Source organism: Paramormyrops kingsleyae, chromosome 14 (genome assembly GCF_048594095.1).
Source record: "Paramormyrops kingsleyae isolate MSU_618 chromosome 14, PKINGS_0.4, whole genome shotgun sequence".
Lineage (NCBI taxonomy): Eukaryota > Metazoa > Chordata > Actinopteri > Osteoglossiformes > Mormyridae > Paramormyrops > Paramormyrops kingsleyae.
The window spans coordinates 1,408,716-1,432,823 of NC_132810.1; the positions used below are offsets into that span (position 1 = coordinate 1,408,716).

The 24,108-nt window shown below is 43.7% G+C and overlaps 1 protein-coding gene across 3 annotated transcripts; it reads right to left on the reverse strand.

Annotated features, from left to right (window-relative positions):
- Positions 1–224: 224 nt before the first annotated feature.
- Positions 225–22,734, reverse strand: ahctf1 (AT hook containing transcription factor 1). 3 transcript variants are annotated; one of them, XM_023838759.2, is made up of 36 exons: positions 22,464–22,734; positions 19,944–20,069; positions 19,370–19,623; positions 18,371–18,551; positions 17,615–17,822; positions 17,383–17,499; positions 17,061–17,145; positions 16,493–16,643; positions 16,241–16,373; positions 15,585–15,766; positions 15,357–15,418; positions 15,115–15,243; positions 14,719–14,809; positions 14,530–14,619; positions 14,271–14,411; positions 14,035–14,139; positions 13,663–13,759; positions 13,181–13,304; positions 12,652–12,708; positions 12,223–12,369; positions 11,519–11,709; positions 11,292–11,436; positions 11,007–11,138; positions 10,682–10,829; positions 10,333–10,483; positions 10,155–10,262; positions 8,461–8,644; positions 7,947–8,165; positions 7,196–7,787; positions 6,781–6,889; positions 5,812–5,912; positions 5,374–5,606; positions 3,175–5,203; positions 2,918–3,036; positions 2,692–2,774; positions 225–1,787 (listed from the first exon to the last, which is right to left on the reverse strand). In XM_023838759.2, the coding sequence occupies exons 2-36, from the start codon at positions 20,062–20,064 to the stop codon at positions 1,589–1,591; spliced, it is 7,218 nt and encodes a 2,405-aa protein (XP_023694527.2). In that variant the 5' UTR covers positions 20,065–20,069; positions 22,464–22,734; the 3' UTR covers positions 225–1,588. The 3 variants fall into 3 exon arrangements, with proteins under 3 accessions (XP_023694527.2, XP_072555136.1, XP_023694528.2); XM_072699035.1 differs by lacking the exon at positions 22,464–22,734 and adding an exon at positions 22,067–22,374; XM_023838760.2 differs by lacking the exon at positions 22,464–22,734 and adding an exon at positions 21,151–21,416.
- Between the last annotated feature and the right edge of the window lie 1,374 nt (positions 22,735–24,108).

The window sequence follows — 24,108 nt, forward strand, 5'->3', positions numbered from 1 at the left end:
TTCATGGTGCACCACTATACATTAATAATGAGGCGTGATCATAGGAGCCTCACTGTCGTATCTCATGAGCAACACGTATCTGGCTGTTAGCTTCAGCTAATAGGACGATGATGAATAACACTGCTGACTGCTTCCCCTATTTCAACTAATAAAGCGAAGATATCCAGATTGTTAGCTATAGAGCCAGATGAAGCACCAAAACATTATAAAAATTCCAAAGAAAACTTGATTTGGGTGTTTATTGAAGATCATGGTCTGTATTGTGAAATGAAAAACTATAGTTTTATAAAATTGCATAGATTTAAGGCACTTTCCCCAGCAAAAGCTGCTACAACAATTGCAGAGTTGAACAGCAGGCTATTAAAAAAAATTAAATGCAAAAGCTGGTACTGCAAAATGTACATGATATGGACCAGACTAAGGCTCCATTTATTTAAACTAAGTCCTGAATGAGGATATATTACATTGGTCTTGAAGCATAAAAGTTTAGCCAAAATCATGATATTTCACAACCGTCGTAACGTGGATTTACATTTTGGTTTCAGAGAAAACCCCAGATGACAATATTTACCATGGATGTTTTTAATTTAGAGAACTAATCTAGAGTTTCAGCCATGGTTTATTTACTGGATGAGATCATCGCATACATTTCCCTAAAGGTCACTTTCAATCAAGGGGAACTTTTCAGTGCATTAACGACATGGAACACAGCTAAATAAATCAAGCAAGTCGCAAAATGTTAGAAATAAGGCCCGTGTTCTTAGATACACCTTTTTGAGGTGAAACACATCACTTAAGCTAGTGTTAAGACTTTATTCCAAAATTAAGGAACAAATATGTACATGAGTTGCCATGCTCAACTCCACTGGTGTCACTAAGCAGCCTGCGTAGGTGAGCAGTGACCGCTCATAGCCAAAATACAAACCAATACCCAATCACATACATGATTAAACAATACATTACACAAAAATCAGGGTTATCCATAAACAAAGTGAAAAACCCATGATAAAACATCCCCCCCCCAAAGACTATCCATCCATCCATTCATCTTCTATACCTAGTTTTGTATAAAAAATAAAGCAGGTTTCTATCAGAGCCCTCACTGCAAAAGTAATCATTTTGGTTAAAACTAACATTCTGCAAGTATCAAACCATTTACATGCTCTTTTGTGGACAAGACTTGAAAGTAAAAGTGAACAACCCAGTATCTATCATTTTTTAAATGGTGAAATCAAAACTAGAACAAATATTAACACCACAAAAGGCATGTCATTAATTAGTTTTATTTATACCTAAATTGCTATTTACACATTTGCATTGTTTTATATAAATGTATGAACTTGTCTTTTTTTTTTTTTTTTTTTTAAACATATCTTGGAACATCTGTCTTGCAAAAATGTCAATAATTTATATAAAATTAAGCTCTTCTCAGATTACATGTTTATTAATTTAAAAACACTGGTTGTGTTTAAATACAAAGAAAAAAACGCAGGCAAAAAAGAGAAGGAAAAAATGTGGCAGGAGCTCGATGACGATTGTCTCAATATCCTGTCCTGGAACGGACACTTGGGGCGCCTGCTGCAGCCAATCAGAACATCTTCCTTCGTGTGACTGGTTTTGGGAAGACTACCTCCAGCGTGCGTTTACGCCGCAGGGTCATTCTCTGGGGGACACCTTCAGCCACTTGTCCTTTCTTTGACCTAGGGGCAGCTGGTTCTGCAGGGCTGGCCATGGGGGAGACCAAATTTATCTCTACGGGTAGGGGGGCCACAGCTACTGCCTTCACCCTGCAAAAGACAGACAGACATTATACCTGGTTGCTTTCTGGACAAAACCCACCCATACATTCATCTCTGCTTATCCCCGATTGGGTTTCATTAAGCTTACTACAGAAAACACACCACCAAAGAATGACATGATGGCACATACTAGGGCTACACGATACCACCTCGTGATGAAATTGCGATTATACGACACATGCGCAATAATCACCAGGGCTTTAGGTGACATGCGTAAACGTGTGTCAGGAGTTAAGCTTTTCGATACTATACGGATATTTACTTAGGCCCACAATTTGGCAAGTAGATTAGTAGTGCACCTAAAGTATTAATGAGAGGTGAATCGTGACATTCAACAGGTAGTAATTGGTATAACCATCCTTGTGTCTACTACATTCGGTTAGCGGAGTACACCAACAGCTACAACTTCTTTTAAAGGAGGAGATAGTGTGGATGAACAAGGTAAAAAGATGCTAGTGCAATGCAGTACTTTTTGCAGTTAAAGTCAGACATTATTTAAACAAAGATATGCCGAATTTATACAGATTACTAACTTCTGGGCATCACAATATGTCTCTCACTAATATTGTAGCCACACTACTAATCTGCTAACCAAATTGTGGGTGTAAGCATCTGTATAGCACCGAAATTCTGCCCTCCTGATAAATGTTTTGCCCGATATTAAAGCACTGGTGATTATCTTGCATGCGATGCATGACCGCGACATTGTGCAGCCCTAGCACGTACACTACAGGTAAAACAAACACCTAAATGCATGCCTTTCAACAAATGGAGCCTGTGTCAGGAACAAAACACTGTACAACCTTGCCATTTGGACAAAAACTAGCATCAAAACTAGGTAATGTCAATATCAATTGCATCAAGCGGTTTCAGCGTTAAAACTAGCACTTACTTTGTAGTTCTCTTCTTCCTGGGCTTGGAATCTTCAGCCTCTTTCACCTCTACTTTTGGAACAGCATCCTCTGTGTGCTTTCCCTAACAGGGAAAAAACACCAGATATGAGGTTTGTTGTTAAACAAACCAAATTATGGGGAATTCAGCTTGGTAAACACAGGACTGCTGAGAAACAGTGATCAACATTTTGACAAAGCTGATAGCTGGATGACAGAAGTTTGTACCTGAGTGGCAGGGCCAGGTACGGTGCTGCTTGCTGGCCGCCTTGCTCGAGTGGCTGGAGGGGAAAAGGTAAACTGCGGCATGGGGGTGTCATTCTGCTCGTTGAAATCAGCCTTTATCCCTGTAGAGGATGGATGGGAAAAACAAGCTTACAATTGTGGCCTTAACACTTAAATTCTTGAGAAATGCATGCAGCAAAACTGGATGTTAATGAATTCTTAGAAATTGAGCTTTGATGTTTCACCTGCTCTACATTTACCTTTTGTTCTTCCTCTGGTCTGAGGTGGCGAGAAGATAAATGTATGCCGTACTGGAGAAGAATCAGGTTCAGCAATCGTACTTGGCCGTGTGCTTCTGCCTGTCTTCCGTGCCCTTGATTTATCCAGCACCTGTTTCTCACTGGGCTTAACCTCTGTTACTTCTGTCTCTTTCTGCACCACCTTTTTGTCATCAGGTTCTAGCGTCTTGGAGGGAGGAGAGGGAACCTGATCAATTACCGCTTTTGTAACTCTCCGCTTGGAACGAACTATTTCTGTAACTTTAGCTGGAGAATCCATCTCTTTCCATCCTTCTTTGGTGTCTTTGAGTCTCTCCATAACTGCTTCTGCCAGTTGTGTTCCAGGTTCAACCTCCAGAGACGTCTCCAGAAGAGGGAGCTCTTTTTTGGCCTCCAAACTACCCAAGTGATTCCACAGCTGGCTCCTTGTTGATCGTCGAGAACTTCTGATTTGGGGTAACTCCTCAGCAATAGGAGGGACATTTGTGTTCTCCAGATGTCCCTCTTTGGTCTTCTTTGTGCTCCGTTTAGGGGTCATTACCATAACTAAAGGGACTTCTTGTGGCTCCACTTGAGACAGCTCTAGGGCGAGAGTGATTCCTCGAGATTTGCGCATGACTCTGCCTGGACTGCTAGGTGTCTTTGGGGGCTGATTACCTGGCACTTCTTGATTAGCAAGGCTGGTCAAAGGTACTTCAGCATTGGGAGCCTTCGCTTTTCTGGCACTGCGGGCACGTGTCACAGGCAATTCTGCAGATTCTTTTTCACTTGGTTCCTCCATGACCTTGATGTCTTCATCCACAGCCGCGCTTGTGTTCCTGGTTCTGCGGGTACCCTTCCTTGGAGTAGCCTTCTGTGGAGTCTGTGGCTTGGAGCTGTCAGTGTCTGAGATAGCAATGTCAATACCAACTGAAACTTCCTCCTCTTTCAGCAACTGGCTGCTCTCCGCAAGTCTTGAGGATCTCCTTGGTGTAAGAGGAACTTCTGAATCTTGCCCATGCTTAACACTCCGAGTTCGCCTTCTTGGAGTTAAGGGCACTTGAGAATCCATTTGTTCTATAGCGTTTTCCTGTGACTGCATGTCATTTTCTGGTTCTTCAAGGGGAGAAGGAAAACTCACTGTTTTTCTTTGCCTGGTTAGCCTCTCTGAGGCAGCAGTCAGTTCCTCATTCATAAATCCTGTCTTTTCTACCACTGGTGGTGTTTGATCCTTTTTCAATTTTTTGAGCTCCTGAGTTGAATCACTAGCAACTGCAGTACTGGTTACCTCCTGAACATTTTCTGCAATGTCAGCCTTCGTCTTTTCAACCTGAGCTAATTTAAGCTCCGTAACATTTGTATCATTAGCACTTTCTAGTGCCTTTTCGTCAACATGGGCTGGCACTCCCTCCACATCTGGCTCCTCAGTTTGAATTTTCTTTGGCTTTTCAACCTCTGCTTCTAGTACATGTTCAGGTATTGTTGTAGTAACGCCCGTCTCAATGGAAATTGAAGGCAGTTCCTCGGAGGCCTTAACGGCATTTTGCTGTGATCCCTCAAGTTCATCAGTTAAGCCTTTGGTGGAATCATCATCAACTTGTTGTTCAATCACATCTGGCAGAGTTGTAGGCAAGTGTACATCCATGGTCACTGGCACATCTCCACCACTGTGCCCTGGCTGTTTGCCTAAGTGGACTACGTCATGTTGCTCACTACCACCGAACGAGAGAGAATGCTCCACTATCATGACGTCAGCATCCACCTCTGCCTTAGCCAGCTCATTGTCCCTTTCTTCTGCATCTGCCTCCAGCATCAGAGTGAAGTTGCCGAGTGGCTCCATATGTGGAACCTCAGATTCAACATCCTCCCCCAGTTCTAAAGGCCCCCGAATTCGCAGATTCTCTTCGTCCGGCTCCATTGGAATCAGCAGAGTTGTAGACGGCTTCAGCTCTGTGAAAATTGGTTCACTCACGTCCTCATCTGCTGTCTTCATGTTGAGCATGAGCATTGCCTCTGTCTCGCCAGCCTCAATCTGCCATCACATAAGCAGAAGTTAACAGATATTATGTCTTAAACTTGATTGTGCTGTATAAAAATTCATCTTAACACTTAAGTTGGCAGGGGAACACTATGATTACAGCATTCATAGTATTAATTGACCAAAATAATTACAAATCTTCAATATGTGACTATCAAAATTACCTCCAGAATTTCTGGTTTAAGCACTGACAGAACCACGGTTTGTTGCTCAAGGTACTGAGAGCTGTGAAGTTGTTCCAGGACGACGCCAGCATTCAACAGATCTGGATGGCTGCCATTGCCTTTGTCTTCCCCTATGATTTCCACCTCACTTCCAGAATCTTCCTGCACAGGATCATTGACCTCCTCCTCAGAGGTGCTGGAGAGCTCCTCACTTTCATTCAGACTCACGACAGCTGAAAAGCACAAATGGATCAAAAACACAAACTCAGTACTCCAAATAAAGTACAAAAAAAGCATTGAACTGTAGATATGATTAGCAAATTACTATAAATACTATAAATTAGCACTATGTTTCAATTCTTAATAGACATTAGTCCATATCTATGACTATGACTGTTCTACATGACAGATTTAAAGCAGAGACAGAGGGACACTCACAAGGAGACTCTGAAGTGGTGCTTCCATGTGAAGCAGAAGCCTCAGATGGCTCTTTTGCCAGCACTGGACTTGTGTTCCACTCTTCCTTATTACGGAACTCACTGCACATTGGAAGACATTAAGGGTGTAAAGGTACATGGCATATTATGGAACCGGCCGGCATGCCCCCGACAGCTCAATACGCACACATGAACTGCGGTGTTACAATATGTGTATCATTGTCCTATACGCATTGACGCGAATAAAAGACGTGTTTTTTTGTATCAAAAAAAAAAAAACACACATTGAAGAATTTGGGGTTGTCTTATTATCGAGGGCTAGAATTTAAACATTATGCAACAGCAGATGGCAAATTATCCACCACCTGGCTAAAGGTAGCCTAAAATTTCAAACATAAGCAACGTCATTTCAGCAATATGACCCTGTATGACCAGTGATTCCCCCCACTGTCGACAACTGGCTGACAATGTGACGCCTTGGGGTTGGTCAGCAGACGACACTTGGTAGCGCACCGCACTTATCTTTAAATGGTATAAATTGTGTATCTGGATAATTGTCAATGTTGTAACTAATGTTTGCTGTGGAATGCGCACATTTCATTAGCGTGTAGCAATGAGTGTCATGTAAACTGCTGGTTTCTTTGTCTGTGCTGCTGCTAGTATTAAACTGACAGTGGCTATTAAGAGTACTTCATTTTAGAGCTGTCGTCATCTTTATGAAAATGCAATACTGATTATCCATCTACACTTACTGTGCTGCAATTACCTGTGGTTACTTTTTAACAGTGATACTAATGTGTTTTTTTTCTTACATATAAAGTTACCGAAACCATACTGTTATCATGGACCTGAAAACCATGATCATACCAAACCATTGGAAAACCAAACCATTACAGCCCGAGAAGATGTGTGTAAAGTATAAACAGACTTTAGACAGAACAGAAAGCAAAGCATGACAGAAATCATCTACCTGCTGGAGCAGGATGTCCATCCCTGAGATGTCTCCTTGATACCAAAGCGTGTTAAAGTAGGGGATTGATCCTCACCAAATAAATGGCGCTCCACAAACTCATCTAGACCTAGAAGACGACAAACCCAATCAATGCCCTCATAAAGAATACTTCATATCTGATCTTTTAAACTTTCCAATGGATTCCAAAACCATTTCTAATGTGTTCAAAACCCATGTACAGTACGGTCACCACTAAATTTACAACCTTGCATTTGCAAAGGATTAGTTTGTACAGTAAGTTCTGGAAGTACTGATTTTTTTCATTAACAATTAGTTCTTTAGCTTACACTGAGAAATGCCATAGGTTAACTACCCATAATAAGTTCCACATCAGTTCCCAGAGGAACTTAAATCTGCTGTGATTACTACTCACTAGCATCCTCCCTAGATTCCAGCACCACAGGCTCCTCTGGTGGTTCCTGGTCCTGCACTTCAATCACTTCCTGTTCTGGTATTTGTTCCTGATGTGCTTCCCGTTTCAAAGCCTCCCTTGGCAGGACTTCTGGAAAAGAGACCTGATCTTCTGCCAGTTCTTGCTCTTCTACTCCTGGGGTAAGTTTAGCAGCGGCTGCAGGTCCTTCCTCACTCGTCTCTTGTGAAGGTGAGACTGATACAGCTGGAATGTCAAATTTGGAGCTCCTCACATCTTCCCCCTCAGCCTCCTCCTGCAGTGGCTCCTCCACTATCAAGTCCTCAGGCTGTGGTGCATCATGGTACTCCAGTGTAGTGTCTACAGACTGGATGGAGGCCTGGCTTGTCTCACCTCCCAGACTGACTCTGCCAGCCACGACCTCCCTAACAGAACCACCTTTGCCTCCCTCTCCACTTGACTGCTCCTTAGCTGAAGAGAGGACAGGTTGCTCCTCCTGCTCTTCCCCTTCTAAAGGAGGCGCACCCCACTGTTCCAGCACAGGTTTTAGTGCAGATGATCTAGAGGGCAGGCCGATGTCACCATCTTGCATGGTCTGCAATTAAGATGACAATCCGCTGAAATGCTTACATAAACACACTTCAATTCTATAACGTAAAACCAGCATCAGTCAGAATTATGCAGTTATCAAAAATATTCAACACGAAACTTAACACCATATGTAGACACACAGAGAAAGAATGTACAATCTTACTGTGCTACTCAAGCGAGCAGAAACCTTGGCTAAATCAGGAGAAGGGGCTTCCTCGATGAAGGTGATACGGCATTCTTTGGGGCGTAGTGGAGGGCTGGCTGAGCGACCTGGGGACGCAGAAGGGGATGCCACAGGGGTAGGACGCAAACTGCTTCGCAGGATGGATTGTGGCGTAAAGCTTGAGAACATGGGTCCAGACGCGGCCAGCGATCGGGCTCTCTGAAGAACAAAGATTGAGCTGTGCTATGGGAAACACTGCAATGCACTCACTGCCATTGTCCAAAGAAAACCAACGATAAGATCAAGCAAGATGGCCGACAAATTGTCATTTTAGCAATTCATCCATATACTTGGGTGGAAGATAATTACTTGGCTTAGTGAACCAAGCTGAACCAAATAAATTTAGCTTGCTTACAATTGCTAGCCCACCAAAGCAACCCACCTTTGTTCTACATTTAGATTATTTCCTAGTAAAAGAGTGACTGAGAAGAGAAACCACATTTCTTGTCTGTACCTTGACCACCTGTGGCGTCTGCAGAAGACTGAGCTCAGGTGCTTGGGCGATGCTCTGGAGGTAGCTGGTTTTCCCAGTGGACGGGGTTGTTAGCCCTCCAGATGGATGCCTGAGTGGGGTATGCTGCGGGCCAACGCCTTCAGGGCTCGAACGAGTAGATGGATACAAAACAAGATCGAGGGCCCTTGGAGGAAAAAGAATGTGTAAATACAGTTAGCACAACCTTTCTGGGCTAAAGGCGTTGCTCAACAGTGAAGTCACTCCACCAGCCATGGGAACTGAACCGGTGACCTTCTGATCACAAGAACTGCGTTCCATTCCCCTGAGCGGCGCATGACCTCTCACAGATCCTTACATTAAATTTTACTTGCCGCTGCTGTAATATCTATACCTTTTCCCTCCACTAAACCACATTAAATAAGTCCAGATGCAGTTGCACTGTCCTAATCCAGTGAGTTCTCTGTTCTGGTTCTCTTAGCTTCCAATGCCCCTGTGTCTCTTGCCACAACCTTCATCACCCTATCCCCATGTCTGACCACTACGTTTCACCACACCTGTCCTTCCACACACTCATACACTAAGAAACCCCCCTTCCAGTCAGCGTTATAATCCAAGAGCTCCACCACATTCTGTCTCCCTTAATTACCAAGTCAGCACAACTGTCATCGAGACCTTGGCTCCAAGACACAGTTGACAGAACCAAGATGTGCACAGTGGAATGAAAATGGCACAAGTTCTAAATTAAGTTCCACTGGGCAGCCAAGCAAAACCGCCTCAGCAGCCTGGCAAAGGGACATGCTCTCCTTCCCCTGCTCCCATCTCCGCACGTTCACTGCACACAAGGTCGCATTACTTCACAGAAAAGGTGGCTTCTGCTGAAAGCCAGTTCATATAACTAAGAAATCCCTCTCCATCTCCTGCAGAATGTCAATTAACACGACACTGAAACTTACAAAACAGCCTCGGTCTATAACAATATTGGTCCCTGAACAATAGGTGTCATATTAATGACAACTCTCTGCCTCCAGTTTGTTTACTTCTGCGTATGTCAGTAGCATTTGATCCTTGATAAGACTACTAGCCAAGCTAGGTGTTAGATACAAGCTTTTGTCATACATGCCGGCAGGTCCAACCAGGAACAGTGGCACTGCTGTGATGTGCAAATGACTTACTTAACAGGACTGCATTTCCATTACCACACTCAATAACACCTAGTTAGCGCTCCTGTTTTTCAGTATAGGATTCGACACGCTACGAGTAAAATATGTCCTCCTAAGGCCAGCTCAAAAACTTAAAAAAATAAATAAAAATAAATCCTGTTTATATGCCTGTGCATGCTTTGTTAGACTAGCATCGTATCTAGGGTGTCCCCAGCCTTCCCAAGGACAGCCTCCAGGTCTGTGACGACCCTGTGCCGGACACGCTGATATAGCCCTATCCATGCACTTAATCTAGTGCACATATGGCACATTTCTAATATTTAAGTTAAGAGAATGTGTTCAGTACTGTTAACAGAAACAAAGAGCTTGATATGTACATAATCTGGATAGTGAAAAAGTCTGATATTATCATCGACGAGAAGGTCTGCAGTTACACCACTGAGGAAGAGATATATGCCACCATATAGATGGGTTTCATTATAAACTTATTTTCAGAGGAATGACAACACTTGCTAAGCAGGAAAAATAAATTACCTTGATCTCCTCTTGGCAGCCAAAGCAACTGGGGTGCCTATGAAGGCTTCAGGCAGGTCCACTAGGGAGGGGCGCGTTGCTGGAAAAGGTAACTCCGGTACTCTGGGGCTGCGAGTAAAGACGTCACTTAGTCACCGCAGGTCATCAGATTAATCACATGACTGGAAGCAAAATGCACCTTTTCTGCGGGGGGGTTTCAGGAGTGGTGTCCTTGCCCACCCAAACTTCCCCGATCTTGGTGAGGACGTTGCTGATGAAGGCGGCTCTTGTCAGCACGTTCTCCGTCGTAGGCTGCTTGGCCACGGTCGACAAAGGTTGGGGCCGTGAAACTGCAGACATGTACAAGAACATGCTATATGCATAAATTTGGGTGAAATTTACACACCAACGTAATGTAATGCAATGCCCTATATCAGACAAAAAGCTAATCCGGCCTAATTTAAGGTTTTATAGAATTAAGGGGAAATTAATGCAATGATTTGCTAAATTAATAATCAAAGAGCCAAAACCTAGAGGCATAAACCGACCTTCCCGGAACACAGTGGAAGGACGACGGTATGGCTTCACTCTCTCGGTGGCGAGTTTCCGCTGCACTTTCGGGAGAACTTTCCCATACTGTTCAAGAATAGAATTCCTAGTGCTTGACCGGTCCTTCATTTTTGGATTTCTGTCATTCTGCAATAGAATCAATGGAGGGGGGAAAAAAAAAAAAGTTACTACCAGATTAAAATTTTCTTCTGCTTAGAGATATTTAAGAAGCGGGAAAACTTTAGCTAAACAAATCTGACTACAAGATCACCCAGAACTTGAATCAGTACTAAGTATGAAGCTATTGAAAAGTGTTGAACATACAACTAGGTTCATCTTCAAGGCCTGGTTGAGCTGCAGTGCAGGGACATAGTTAGCTCGCTGGAGATAGTGTACAACGAGCAGCTCCTTATTCTGGGACCCCCCAGTATCTCGCAGGAACTTCTCCAGGGCCTCCTGCAAATAAACACAGCTTCAAAACACAAATACTCATACATGCCATTACACTGGAAATCAAAATGGCGGTATTGTCCAGTAAGTACACATGCCAGATTGAAAAGCACTAATAACTACTGACTGTAGCAGGGATGATTTTATTCTCACATATACCTGTTCTGAAAAGCCCAGTGGTAGTTTGAGCAGCTCTTTCATCAGACCCAGATCCTGGCAGGTCTCATACAGGAATCGGAACATTTCTTCCACATTCAGCTTGTTAGAGTGTTGCCTCAGGAGGGCACAGGCCTCCACCGTGCACCTACACACAGGAACAGACGGGATGACTGGGCAGCCCCCACAGGGACGCCAGCTCCGTAAGAGCAACGAAATATCGCAAGTACCTGTTATGAAGCAAAACAGCAAGGCAGAGCTTCAACTGGCCGGCAGAAGCCAAGTGAGGCTTCACTGTGTGCAGGTAACGCAGAGCGACGCTGTGCTGGCCCTGACACATCAGCGCCTGCAGAATGCGCTCGTGCTGCCAGGGCCACAGGGAGCGACTAGTGGATGGGTGCAGGAGCAGCTCCAGGGAGTTCTTTGGCAGAACAAAAGGTGTTATTCACGTCAATATAGTGCATTTTCACAACATTACATTGTGTCTCAAAGTACTTTACATTATCCCTGCCCAATGCCCCGAGAGCAAGCCAAAGGCTTCCCATCATGGGAAGAAACCCTGGGAGGGACCAGACTCAAAGGAGGAGGCCATTGTGACCGATAGAATAAGGCTCATGGAAGTTTTACTTACACAAAATGTTCTGAGGGCAGAAGGAAAAATGATTGGTTCAAAGAGATAACCAATCAGCTTGATCCAAACAACTAGAAGAGGCGGAACCAACCAATCACATGTCTCGGTCCCACCTCTTCTACAATCTGATTGGTTAAGAGAGAACCCATGATTTTTCTTTCTGCACTCAGAACATTTTTGTGTAAGTAAAACTGAAACAAGCAAAAACACATTAAAGGGCAACTAACATGATCACTAACATGAACTGAACATTCTGAATATAAACACTTTTGAATCGAAACAAGAACCTTTTACAGTAATCACCTCATGGTCATGGTGATCCAGGAGCCACAAGCCTTGAACCAGCTTCACCAGACCAATGGGGATGGCAAAGGCTGTGGGGAAGGATTCCACAGATGCCCCACTCTTATTGGGATAGGAATACATGACATCCAGCAGCAAGTAAAGAACCTGGCAAGAGCGTGGTTAAGGTCGCAAAAGGAATTTGTGTCAGACTATTTTTATAGAGCAGTTTCATTTCTTTTTGCCTCTGAATTATAAAAGGAAAATTACAACTAAAACTATTGCTATGATTCATAACGAGTTTGTCAATGACTCCAAAAAGATATCTATAAAAAAAGACTTTCATAGAAAGAGACCGATGACCATTACTTGATCTCCTAAAAAAAAAAAAAGGCTGATCCAAAAAGAAGCAAATGGATGTTCAGCAGGGGGAGGAGACAGAAAGGATACAATGGCATGTTTGGCTGTTTCGTCTACGCTTTCCGAAAGATAAATGTCAAGCAAGGCCTGCAAGAAAACAGAACAAATATGACTGTTAATTGCCATTCAAAATGCACTGCTTACGTACTAAAGGCTGCCATTTCCTGATCGTTGTTAATGCAACCAAAGTCCTTCATGCTAAATAAAGTTAATATCAGCCCAGAACAGTTTTAAAGTGGGGAATGCTATTGATTTTACATTGTCAGCAAGGACCTTTTGTATAATAATCTTCATGGTAGGCCCTACTAGCCTATAAATACCTAAATATACTTAGTAATTCTCTCCTTTGTGGAGGTTCAAACATGGCAGAACTATTTAATAACCGCCTGGTTTATCACGTGCAACCTGACATGATTCTAGTTCAACAGATGTCTGACAATCAGGCCAAGTTTAATTGAAATCGCTATCTAAAGTGCCTGGGAGAGATCCAGAAAGGACGATTAAACGCAGGGAGCCAGAATAAAATCCCTAAAACAAGCATGGAACGCAGAGAAATTACGTGTAATGTTGGGGGTGGGTACTGGCCAGTGCCCCCTTCATCCCGCTTCCAAAGATCAGTGAGGCGCTCTCCGAACTGGGCCACCAACCCGTCAATCATGAGGCAGTCAGAACACCATTTCCCTCTGTGGAGCAAGTGCACGTAAACCTTACCTTAGAGCTGCACTATTTAATGTGCACATGTGAAATAATCTCATCACATTTGTCGGCGTTGCTTTGTGTTTATTGACAATTCCCTGCAAAACTTCTGACACACACAGTTAGTGGATAAGACCTATTTAGCTGTAGTTTATTTTGGGTAGTTTCCATCTCCTTTTTTGGTTTTATAAATACAGTGTTACTTGGGGAAACTTCACATATTGCAATGTAATATCAGAATGTGATATACAGCCCTACCTTAAATACCCCAAAACCACACAACTAACCCCCTTCCCCACATGCAAAGTTATAGTGAACACAGCAACAGAAAACCGTAAGACTCACTTAGAGAGATGCTGTAGTTCCGCTCTGCGACCAGTGTAGTAGTTCTTAATTATTGAATAATTGTAAAATGGTCTTGATATCTGCAGCACGCCATCATCTGTTTAAAAGTAGGGGGTGTCATCACCAGTCAGGTCTCAGCAAGAACATGTGCTTGCTAAGTGACAAAGTGCAACTAATTATCTATTAGTTTGCTGTGATGTGATTTCCTAATCAACTACAGGCTATCTGACAATCTCATTTGGAGAGCTAGAGGTATGAAGGCAATGCTTCTGCCACACCGATATCATTGGACAAGTCCTCCTTCTTAACCTACAGCTGTGAAATCAGCAATCATGTAGTGAAAAATTAAAACAAAAAGCTAAGAATAATTACCAGTTCCTTCTGGAAGGAGACCAGTCCGACAAAACCAGAGGACAACCTGAGCATACTGAGCTATGAGGCTTGACACAATCTTCTTATTGAGGAGGCCCACAAGACCTGGAGAAGAAATTGGGGGGGGGGGGGTCATGGTTTAAAAACCTTCATTTAAGTTGGTACAGAAAAGCCGTTCAGTAAAATCACTCTCTTTCATACTTAAAGACAGACATGGACAAACTTGATCCAAGTACCTTTCTGGGTGAGTCCCTGAGCTTCACTGAGCAGACACTGGAAGATGGTACTGAGGTTGCCCAACAGACGCTGGCTATGTTGCAACAACTGTAGGGTCTGGGGGTCCGTGAAGTTGGAAGAACTGTCAAACAGAGGTGTGCCTGCGAGGAAGGAAGGTGTTTGAGGTGAAGGCAGCAGGAAGCAAAAGATGACAGGGTGCAGCAAAATTAGACAGAGCCCAAGTAGAATATGTTAAATATGAAGGTGTTTGAGACTTACAGATGGTGTCCAGCTCCTCTTTGGTGTGGACCACCTTGCCCCACGCCCATTCCAGGATATAGCGCAGATTACCAGCAGCCTGTGGCTGATCTGAGGGACAACACACAGATGGTCAATTCGGGGAAACCAGACTGGCACACACAGGAGATCTGTCAAACCCATACGAGTCCACGCAGTGGTCTGACTCACCCTCGGACATCCACTGTCTGACATAGCCAGTGATTAGTCCCAGAGAGCTGGTTTCCACTGCGGTCGACAAAATGGCATCCAACTGCTCTTCCTGTGTGTCAACAGAAATATACCACTTTGTTTTCCAAGCGCTTTGAATTTCTAACCACGTGTATTAGATACCCATCTTCCAACATGTTGACTGTTATGCATTTTGAATCGAACATGTATTCAAAACAGGCATTTTGGGTCACACTGCAATACAACGGACCCCTATTTTGACATATTATGAAACCTACACTGTAAAATGATTAATATTAAAACTTATCCAGCACTAAATTTCACATTTTCCCCCAAAAGGTACCTGATGATTCGAATATACTGATATTGTACTGTGTACATGAGGAAAAAACTGACCTGAGAAAGGCTTGAAGGCTGAACATCAGCCAGACGGGAGGACAGCAGGCCGGACATCAAGCAGCGAGAATAGCTGTCCGGGACGGCCTCCTTCAGGTTGGGAGCCGACTTCTTTAAGAAGCTCAGCGTCTGACAATTACCAGGAAAGGGACCATGGCGGTTATATACAAAGGCTACAAGCAAAAAATTTGAACATTCTGAAAATAAACACTTTTGAACCAAGTTTTTGAAATTAAACAAACCTCTTTCTGGTAGCCAGAACATGTTAAGTGCACGACTCCAGAGTTAAGTAAACAAGTGGCATCTGCAGAAATAAAACGCAAATGAAGTTTTAACATGTTGACATGCTGCCTTTATAGCAAACATAGACACCATGCTTTATTGAATGTGAATTTCAGGCACTTCACTTTCCAACATGTACTAGATCACTAAGTGGGAGAGACTGTGGGCTGATGCTGGGGGAGACTTGCCAAAATTGTAGGTGGTTGGGTTGAAAAATTGTTCAGGTGGGGGGCATGTGTAAGGCAAGCCCCGGCTCAGGCTGCGCTCGTGCACAAGGATGTCCAGCAGGGGGCTCGGAGCGGTCATCTCCACCACAGCATCCAGAGACCACACGGCCAAATACGGGCAGCTGTGCAAAGACTCACCGGCTCTGGTCGGTGACAGCAGAGAAGCACCTTTGGTTAGCATCAAGAATAATGGAACATTAAACTGTTTTCCCACTGCTTTCCATATTAAAATATTTTATGACATGGCATTTTGAGAAAAGCAACGGCGAACAGCATTGACATTATGGGTGTTTCTCAGTACCAAGAATGCAAAGATCATACTTGTGGTCTTGGCAAGACTGGTCTTGCAAACTTGCCTCCCACAAATGAACTTGGGGTGCAATGAATCATGGGACTGGTCTTGCTGGCGAGGATGCTACCGAAGTGTCCTTGATAGTTGGGATGGGGCAAGAATCTGGGCATATTAATCATCCTCTGTACTTTTGTTTTTAGTATTGGAACTGGTCTTTGTCAATGGAAGATGATGCAAAACCAGTAGACAAGAACACAAGTATGGTCAAAGTACACAAACCGAGAAAATTAATTCTAAATTTGTCGTGAACAGGACACAAATTTACCTTAAAGAGTCTGGCATCTGGGCATGGTACCACCTGTTGATGTCAAAGACGCCAATGTATGTAGAGGGCTTGCCTTGCCCGTAGGACTTGACTTGCCAGCTGAATATTGACACACTGATGTCGGGAGACGCAACTTTGGAAGGGGACAAATGCCAAAGTATAAGTTCACATAAGGCAGATATTCATTTCAGTTACTCCATTCTGCCCCGAGGTAAAAGGAGAGTGAAACTATTAGGGGCGTGACAAAGGAACCTTCGTTGGCAGAGTCATCGCGGTCGGAGTGGTGCCGGAACTTCTCGATGGTCTGGCAGCCCAGCAGCCGGGTGTTGGTAGCCTGGGCCCTCAGTGGGAAGGCAGAGCCGTTCAGGTCCTGGCTGTAGCGCTCCTCACAGTACTCCAAGCCCTGGGAGACATTAAACTCTATATAGCTACTGCTTTAACTGCTCCAACACCACTCTTGGATTTCAAACAGGAAACCTAGCAGAGGAAGCCACTTATTACAGTACTTCCGACAGCTTTCAAAACATACATACACACTGTTGAATATACTTGAGTGTTTAGCTGGCTTTGATCTAAAGCAACTTTCATAGGTTGTATACATAATAAAAAAAAAAGAAGAGGGAAATCCTGTTTAAGTACTTTGCCCAAGTATACAATACTTTAATCTCTACTGGGCTATGAACTGCTTACCCACTGTCATCTACAGGTCTGAACAGACCTGACTTGCATCCTCGATCAACGAAACGGGTTGGCCGGGAAACATTAAGATGTTCAAGCTGGAATAAGATCCTTACTTACAGGAACGGCGACAATTAATTACCTCATATAATATTTTTCCCAAAGCGAGGCACTTCCTCTCCCCAAATGCCAACTGAAGCAAGTGGAGGCTGACCACATCCCCTTCACTGAAAACAAGATAATTAAACTCATGTCAAAACTCAAGGACACGCCTTAGAAAAACTGCATAGTGCCCTTCAGAAGAACAACAACAAGAAAAAAAAAAAAAAAACTACGAAAAAAAGCCAGAATCCACACATTCAATTACATAGTAGCAGACAATGCATTTATATGGGGAATTACTGAGCAGCTCGGCACATTAAAAAGTAATGCAGCGTGTAAAGCTGCCTTATGACAACACTCACTGGTCCTGAGCCGACTGCACAGCCCAAAGGTAACAGCAGTTACGGGGGTCATTCTCTGGTTCCTGGAAGGTGAAGGCGTACACTGGCACTCTGCCACCCTCCAGCTGGGAATGATATCTGAAGAACCAGACAAGCAGAAACGTCGCCCCCAGGTCAAGCAATTCGACGTACGATCAGCAGATTTGTGTCATGAGACTGCGTGGGCAAACAGGGGCGGGTTATGAGATCTCACTCTTTCTTTAAGGTCTTCATGTTCCAGAGCTGCAGGTAGCCGTCGGAGTAGCCCACAGCCAGCTGGTTGGTGCGCGTGATGTACTGCAGGGCGGTGACCCCTGTTCCTGTCGGGCTGCTGAGCTGCAGGCACAGGTGACGGCCCTGACGCGTGACGCTCTCCCGGAGGCGCGGGATGTCAACGGGAGACTTGTTCACCACCTCCAGATCTAGGCCAGAAACACGGAACACAGGCCGAGCTGTGAGAACAAAGGCTTTCCTGCAGCATGGCTACAGAGCAAATACTACTGGAAAGTGACTCATTTCAATTAAAATGGACAGAAGCCTAAGTATTAAATATTTTCTTGGATAGACATTTACATGGTCTGTCCAAAGTGATGTACAAGTCAGGCGAATAGCACATTACAAACACAGGGCTGTCAAGGAGCCGACTGGGCATGAGTGTGGCCAGGCTGAGCTTCCAATGCGGTACTGGAGCAGCAGCTACACAATAACTTCTAACAAGGCAGGAACCCAACATATTAGCTAGCAAAGCCACAACTCATGAACCTGGATAAATCACACAGATCTTGCCAAAAGAGGAAAATATATAAAGTGGTATGTCTGGAGGCACGTGACATTAAAATTTACACATCTGCTATGATAAACAACTATTTCAGCTTGTACGGGTTAACATAAGACAAATATCTGTTCCACATCCTGTAAACTGGGTGTATTGCAGGTCAGAGTATCAAGCCCACAGAAGGTCGCTCCTTACCAGAAGCTTCCAGCTCACTCTGACTGCAGGACAGATCGTCCAGGCACAGGTCCACAAGCAGCACGTGCCCGACGTCGGTGACCACCACCACCACACCGAAGAACCAGCGCAGACTCTGGTGAAGATGCTGGGTGCTCGCGTTAGCCCCTCCATAGCTAACCAGCGGCTCAATGCCAGTGATCTGATTTGGACAAAAACAGGACCTATTACTGAGGATGCAAATACAGCTGAATTTAGGGCTGCGCAATATCACATTGTGATTATAAGGTGCATGTGCAATAATCACCCGGGCTTCAGATGACGGGTATGAATATTTGGCCGGAAGCGGGCTTTTTGGTATTATACAGACGTTGACTTATGCCCACAATCTGGAAAGCAGATTAGAAGTATGCCTGTGTATCATGTGTATCATATTAATGAGCTGTGTAATGTGTTGGCAATCTTCATAAATTTGGCGTATCATGTTTAATAAATGTGTTGGACTTTAAATTGCAAAAAGTACCACCACTTGTTTTGTTTATTTTCCCTTATTCACGGTATCTCCTCTTTTAAAAGATGTTGTGGCTGTTGAGCTATCCCTTTCTTCACCACCACTTCAGTGCTTATAAATTGCTTCCATGATTTACAAAAACAATAGTATGAGCATCATGATACACTTCTCTTATTTAAGGCATACTACTAATTTGCTTACCAAATCGTGGGCGTAAATAAATGTCTGTAGAATACTGAAAAACAGGTGTCCGGACAAATGTTTACGCCCATCATCTAAAGTCCTGGTGATTATTTGACTTTATATCATTTGGATTATATCACGTGCAGCCCAAGTTAAATTTAATCATCTTAAGTTTTTAAAATAACTGCGCAAGCACTTTATTAGAGGTATTACTATGTATACTTTTGAAGAGATAAATATACCAGCAACATTATTTTGCACTGGAGAACCAAGGTGTCTGATAAGCACCCACATCAGCACAAGAACAATAATGAAAGACAACTCACCCGTCCAGGGATGACGACCGCCTTGACCACCCGTGAGATGCTCAGGTCGTACAGGCACAGCAAACTACCCTCCGCCTCCTCGAGGCCCACCAGCAGCCCCGTCCTCTTCAGCCAGCTGAAATCCCGCGCCAGCAGTACGGCGGGAGGGTGCTCGCCCAGCCCGCTGAAACGGTAGGCGGAGAAACGCTCTCCTGTGACAGCGTGCACAGCCTCCAGCTGGGGCCCACAGGCGAGCCAGGCCAGACCACTGCGGCCTGATTGCCAAAGAGAAATTAGAGTAAAGGGAACATTACGTGCAGAAGTTACTCTGAATTCATTCATACTTCACAACACTGGAGAAGCTTGGTGAAAGCGATCAACACAGCTTAAGAAACACCCATGCTAATTATTACTCAGATTAAGTCATAATATATAAATTTAGAAGATCTGGAAAGGCTCTTCTAAATCGATCAACAAGAACCAAGAGTATCAAGTTACCTGATTAACTACATGCCTGAGTATCATTGCTGAAACATGGCTATCAAACCCCAAGATGCTAAATTTTGTCCTGAAGCAGTAGGACGACTCAACTTACCAAGGGTGAACTTCCCATGCAGCACTGAGTCCAGTGTAATCTCGTCCTCGCCCAGAGCGTTCACCGTCACCTCAGGGAAGCGCAGCAGGCAGCTGGTGACTTGAGCAGTCAGGTCACGCATGCTTACTGGGCAGAGAGCACACGGAAATCAACATCCAAATGTACATGATGCGGCAGAGAACCTGACCACGCTCTGAATACTTGCGTCATCTATAGGACCAACTACAACCTACGCCATTGTTTATTTTTCTTCCCCCAGATGTCAGTCTAGCACCAATGAAAGAACATATTGTAGAGGAATAAACAGCAGTATCTGACTGGGGCCCCAGCTGTCTCCTTCCGCAACAGCTGACTGCATGACAGACCCTGACAGTCAAAACAGGGCTGTACATGTACCAGAAACAGACTAAATGTATAAAAGCAATTCAGAATGACAGTTTAGAGCTTTTATAATTACTAGGAAAAAATGTTATGCAGTGATTTAAATATTCAAATAGGCTTTCACAACAATGAATCGTAATCCAAGAAAGTATCACTTTGGGAAAACTAAGCGACTATTTTTTGCATTTCATTAGGTATCGACCCAGTGCCAGTTTAAGAGGACCGGCTAATAAAATACCTTTAACCTTTATAACTTCAAAAGATATTGGGTATTCTTGCATCATCTTCCCTATTTTCCCCTAAAAAGTTAACTATTAACCTGCATGTATACCAAAGCGTACAGCAGAGCATCACTTTTGATGAATAATACATTAATGTGAAACACGATCACACTTGCCCTATATAACCAGCTTGACCTTTCACTAGGGCAGTAGAATCTCACTATTTCTTGAGTGTCTTCATGTTGCAGAGCTGCAGGTAGACATCAGAGTAGCCCACAGACTGCCGTTTCATGCACATGATGTAATGGAGCCGTGATCCCTGTGCTCATCCTTTTGCCATTAATAGTGAAATATCCTACTGACTCACCACCCCAAAACCTAAGTTAACTGCCTATTTCACATTCATCTATCTCCAAGCAGTAACAAACATAACGGCATTCCTCCCAACCTTCAACCCACGTCAGGAACTCATTGCTTTGCTATCCATGTCACCCGAAGTTATTTGGTTTTAGGAATAATATGGGCATTGCAACCTATTTCTGTTATCAGGTCCTGAAAGATCCACCTATGAGATTTTCAAAACACGGTGTGTTCAGTACTGATACCTGGTCAATCACGGGGTATACACTTCAGCCGACTGTGATCCAATGACAATTATTTTTTACCGAACACCCAAGTAAAAATCTTTATGACAGTCGCAAATTACAAATTTCGAAAGCCTTCCTGAAGCCTACGGACAATTCGTAGAAACAAAGGAAAGACTACTAATAAGATCTAGTTGCTAAACATGTTATAGGCGGTGCCATTTTGTTTTTTAAAACCATCCGTATAACTTCTGATAATATATATATTTATAGTAAAGCGATTAAACAGTAAATACATTTTACACAAGATAAAAAATTTACGTCAATCCGACCCCCCCCCCCCATATCAACATTACACGACTGGGATGGGTGGGAAGAAACTTAACGCGTTATGTTTCTCCCCTAAAAAAATGATCAGCGAAGATAGTTTTCAAAAGTATCTAAACCCTGTAGAGCACAGTCTTCCAGCCGGAACCGAAATCGGACCAAAGCAAAGGTAAGGACAGAAAAACGCACGCCCGGCGAGCGCGGCTTGTTTCACGTGGCCCGCGAGGCCGCCAATGGCGTCACTCAAGGGAGCGGATTCAAACGGGGCCACGGAGCCGCGCGGCGGCGCGAGCCCGTCAATGCCGTGCCGCTAACCTGCTATGACAACGCGGCCAAAGTCTTACAACGGCACGGCCTCCCGGGGAGGAGAAGTGGAATGAAATATCACATGCAAGTTCACATGAAACCAACGATGGAGCCGTTTCCCAGGGTTATGTTTTTATGTAAGCTTATTAATCGGCAAAAGAGAGACATGTGGGAATGACAATATTCTTAAGCACAAGTATCTGAATCCACATCTAAATAATATACCTAAATGGTTACCAATATAATTAAACGCGTGTCGGCAACACGAATTGACTATTTTGTTGTACGTTACAAAGCTGAATACCGATTTTGAATTCAAAAATCCTGCTTCTGCAAAGTTGTAGGGTCCCGGAGCCTCCTTTGTAAATGTTCTCCATCGGCACTGCCCTCCGAAAGTCGCCCTCATGCTCAACGCGAATACGGCGGACAATCCCCCGCCGGAATTTATCCACCGCCAGTCAGGCTCCAAGCAGCACAGTGTGCCCAGCCAGGGAGGGAAGTACCACGGGGCAGCTCAACCTCTGCACGCACAAAACTTACGTTACGAAGATGGGGCCTCGATTTTTAAGGCTAATTATTTATCGCACAAACGTAATTGGCCAGTTTCACCAACAAATTTGCCAAAGAAGGCTGTGCTGAAGCACATACTGCATTCCACATGGCCAAGCTGATGTGTGTCCGGCTGAACGTTAGCTAGCTACCTGTGTAGCGAAGGTCTCAGAATACTGCTGGCAAATCAAATGCTATCCGTTGCGACTCTTCTTCTGTCATAATCCAGTCCGCTCATACACAACCCGCTCCTTTCTGGATCCTTTCAGCTTCACAACCAACTAAGGACAAACGTAAATAATACTTTACAAAAAGGGTCGCGTCTACCGTACGTATTCGCTAGTACCTAACTCTTAAGTTACTGTTAGTTAAACGCGAGCGCCATTTCTGTGTCAATTTGAGCTACTGCGCATTGCTTCGCAAAATCCCGGAAACTACAAAGTGCCCCACGGCAAAAGTCGCGAGAATTGGGTTCTACTTTCGCTACTGCCCTCTAGTGTCACAATTATGTTACCTTTACAAAGACTACAAAAGGAAAGAATTTAGAAACAGAATGAAGACATCCAATAATGTAATTTTAAAATTAATTGTTATACTCCTTAAATGTTAGGCAGTGGTGCATTAATAGATTCTATATATGTCACTTACGATGAAAAGTTTTATTCGTTAATGAGAGAATTTGAGGAATGTCTAATTTTTCAAGCAGTCCCAGTTTTTAGTAGACATTAATATACTGTAACGAACAAAAAAACTACCGTTACAGAACGACCTAGAAAAACTGATAAAATTATTTACTTAGTATTAGGCAATTGCATTTTCTACTTAAAACGCCGATTTACTTTGATTTTTGATTTTCACAGCCGGTGAAATCATGTATGTAAATCTGCAACTGGGGTTACATACACGTAACAGAATAAGGGAAATGTCTGTATAATAATAAGGAGAAAGGCCAACCTTCGCCACAGGGCAGCTCGCGTCCTTCTTAGAATGCCGTCATGAAAACTCCGTAGTGGGATATTGGGCCATTCTTCATGAAGAAATGACTCTAGTTCTTTGAGTGATGAAGTGCTTCATATACTATGTGCTTCTGAGTTTCCCAAAAACGGTCAATGATATTTAGATCGAGTGATCAGGGAACCGATGGAATGTACGTGAATTTGTTTGGCATTGCGCTCTTCATCATCGTTATATTGGGTTATATGCACACCACGAGGGCTCTGTAAAATTGCCTCATATTATGTGGCTCTTATGCAACCTTTGCAGAGCAATCACCCGGCGCTCGTGAAATGGCTGCACATACTTCCAGACACTGTGAGGGGAAGGCACCCTTTGGCTTTCATTGAATACAAACCCTCCCGGATGACTAATCAGTAAATGATGACTAATCAGACCACATTATTTCTTTCATTGCTCAAGGATCCAGGCTTTGCGATCCTTATACTTGGTTATGCATTTCTGTGCGGTAAACTTGAATGCAAGTGGTTTTGTGATGGCAATTATCCTGTTAAATGTCTGTTTATCTCCACCAGCAAGCTTTGACTTGTGTGTTTGACTCTTTCTTTTTGCCAATCCAGTTTGTCTGGGTTGGAAATATATCATGGTTTTTGAGACTCTTCTCTGTGACACATCAAATTCATTTGCAGTTTTTGTGACCATTGCACTTCAGGCACCATATAGCCTATTTGTCAGTTTCCTCTTGTGGCCTTGAATACCCTCATGTCCAAGCGAGGATTGTTAGACCTCTTTTGTAGCTGACACACAGTGCTTAAACGCATTCCATCTAATATGACTCACTTA

What these genes read in the sequence shown, in the direction of transcription:
- ahctf1 (XM_072699035.1), bottom strand. Translation starts at nt 22,139, where the DNA reads ATGGAGAACATTTACAAAGGAGGCTCCGGGACCCTACAACTTTGCAGA. An exon ending in GTGCAGTCGGCTCAGGACCA is followed by an intron (nt 17,146 to 17,382) that starts GTGAGTGTTGTC and finishes TCTTGTTTTCAG; the next exon opens with TGAAGGGGATGTGGTCAGCC. An exon ending in CACCACTTCAGAGTCTCCTT is followed by an intron (nt 5,607 to 5,811) that starts GTGAGTGTCCCT and finishes TGTGCTTTTCAG; the next exon opens with CTGTCGTGAGTCTGAATGAA.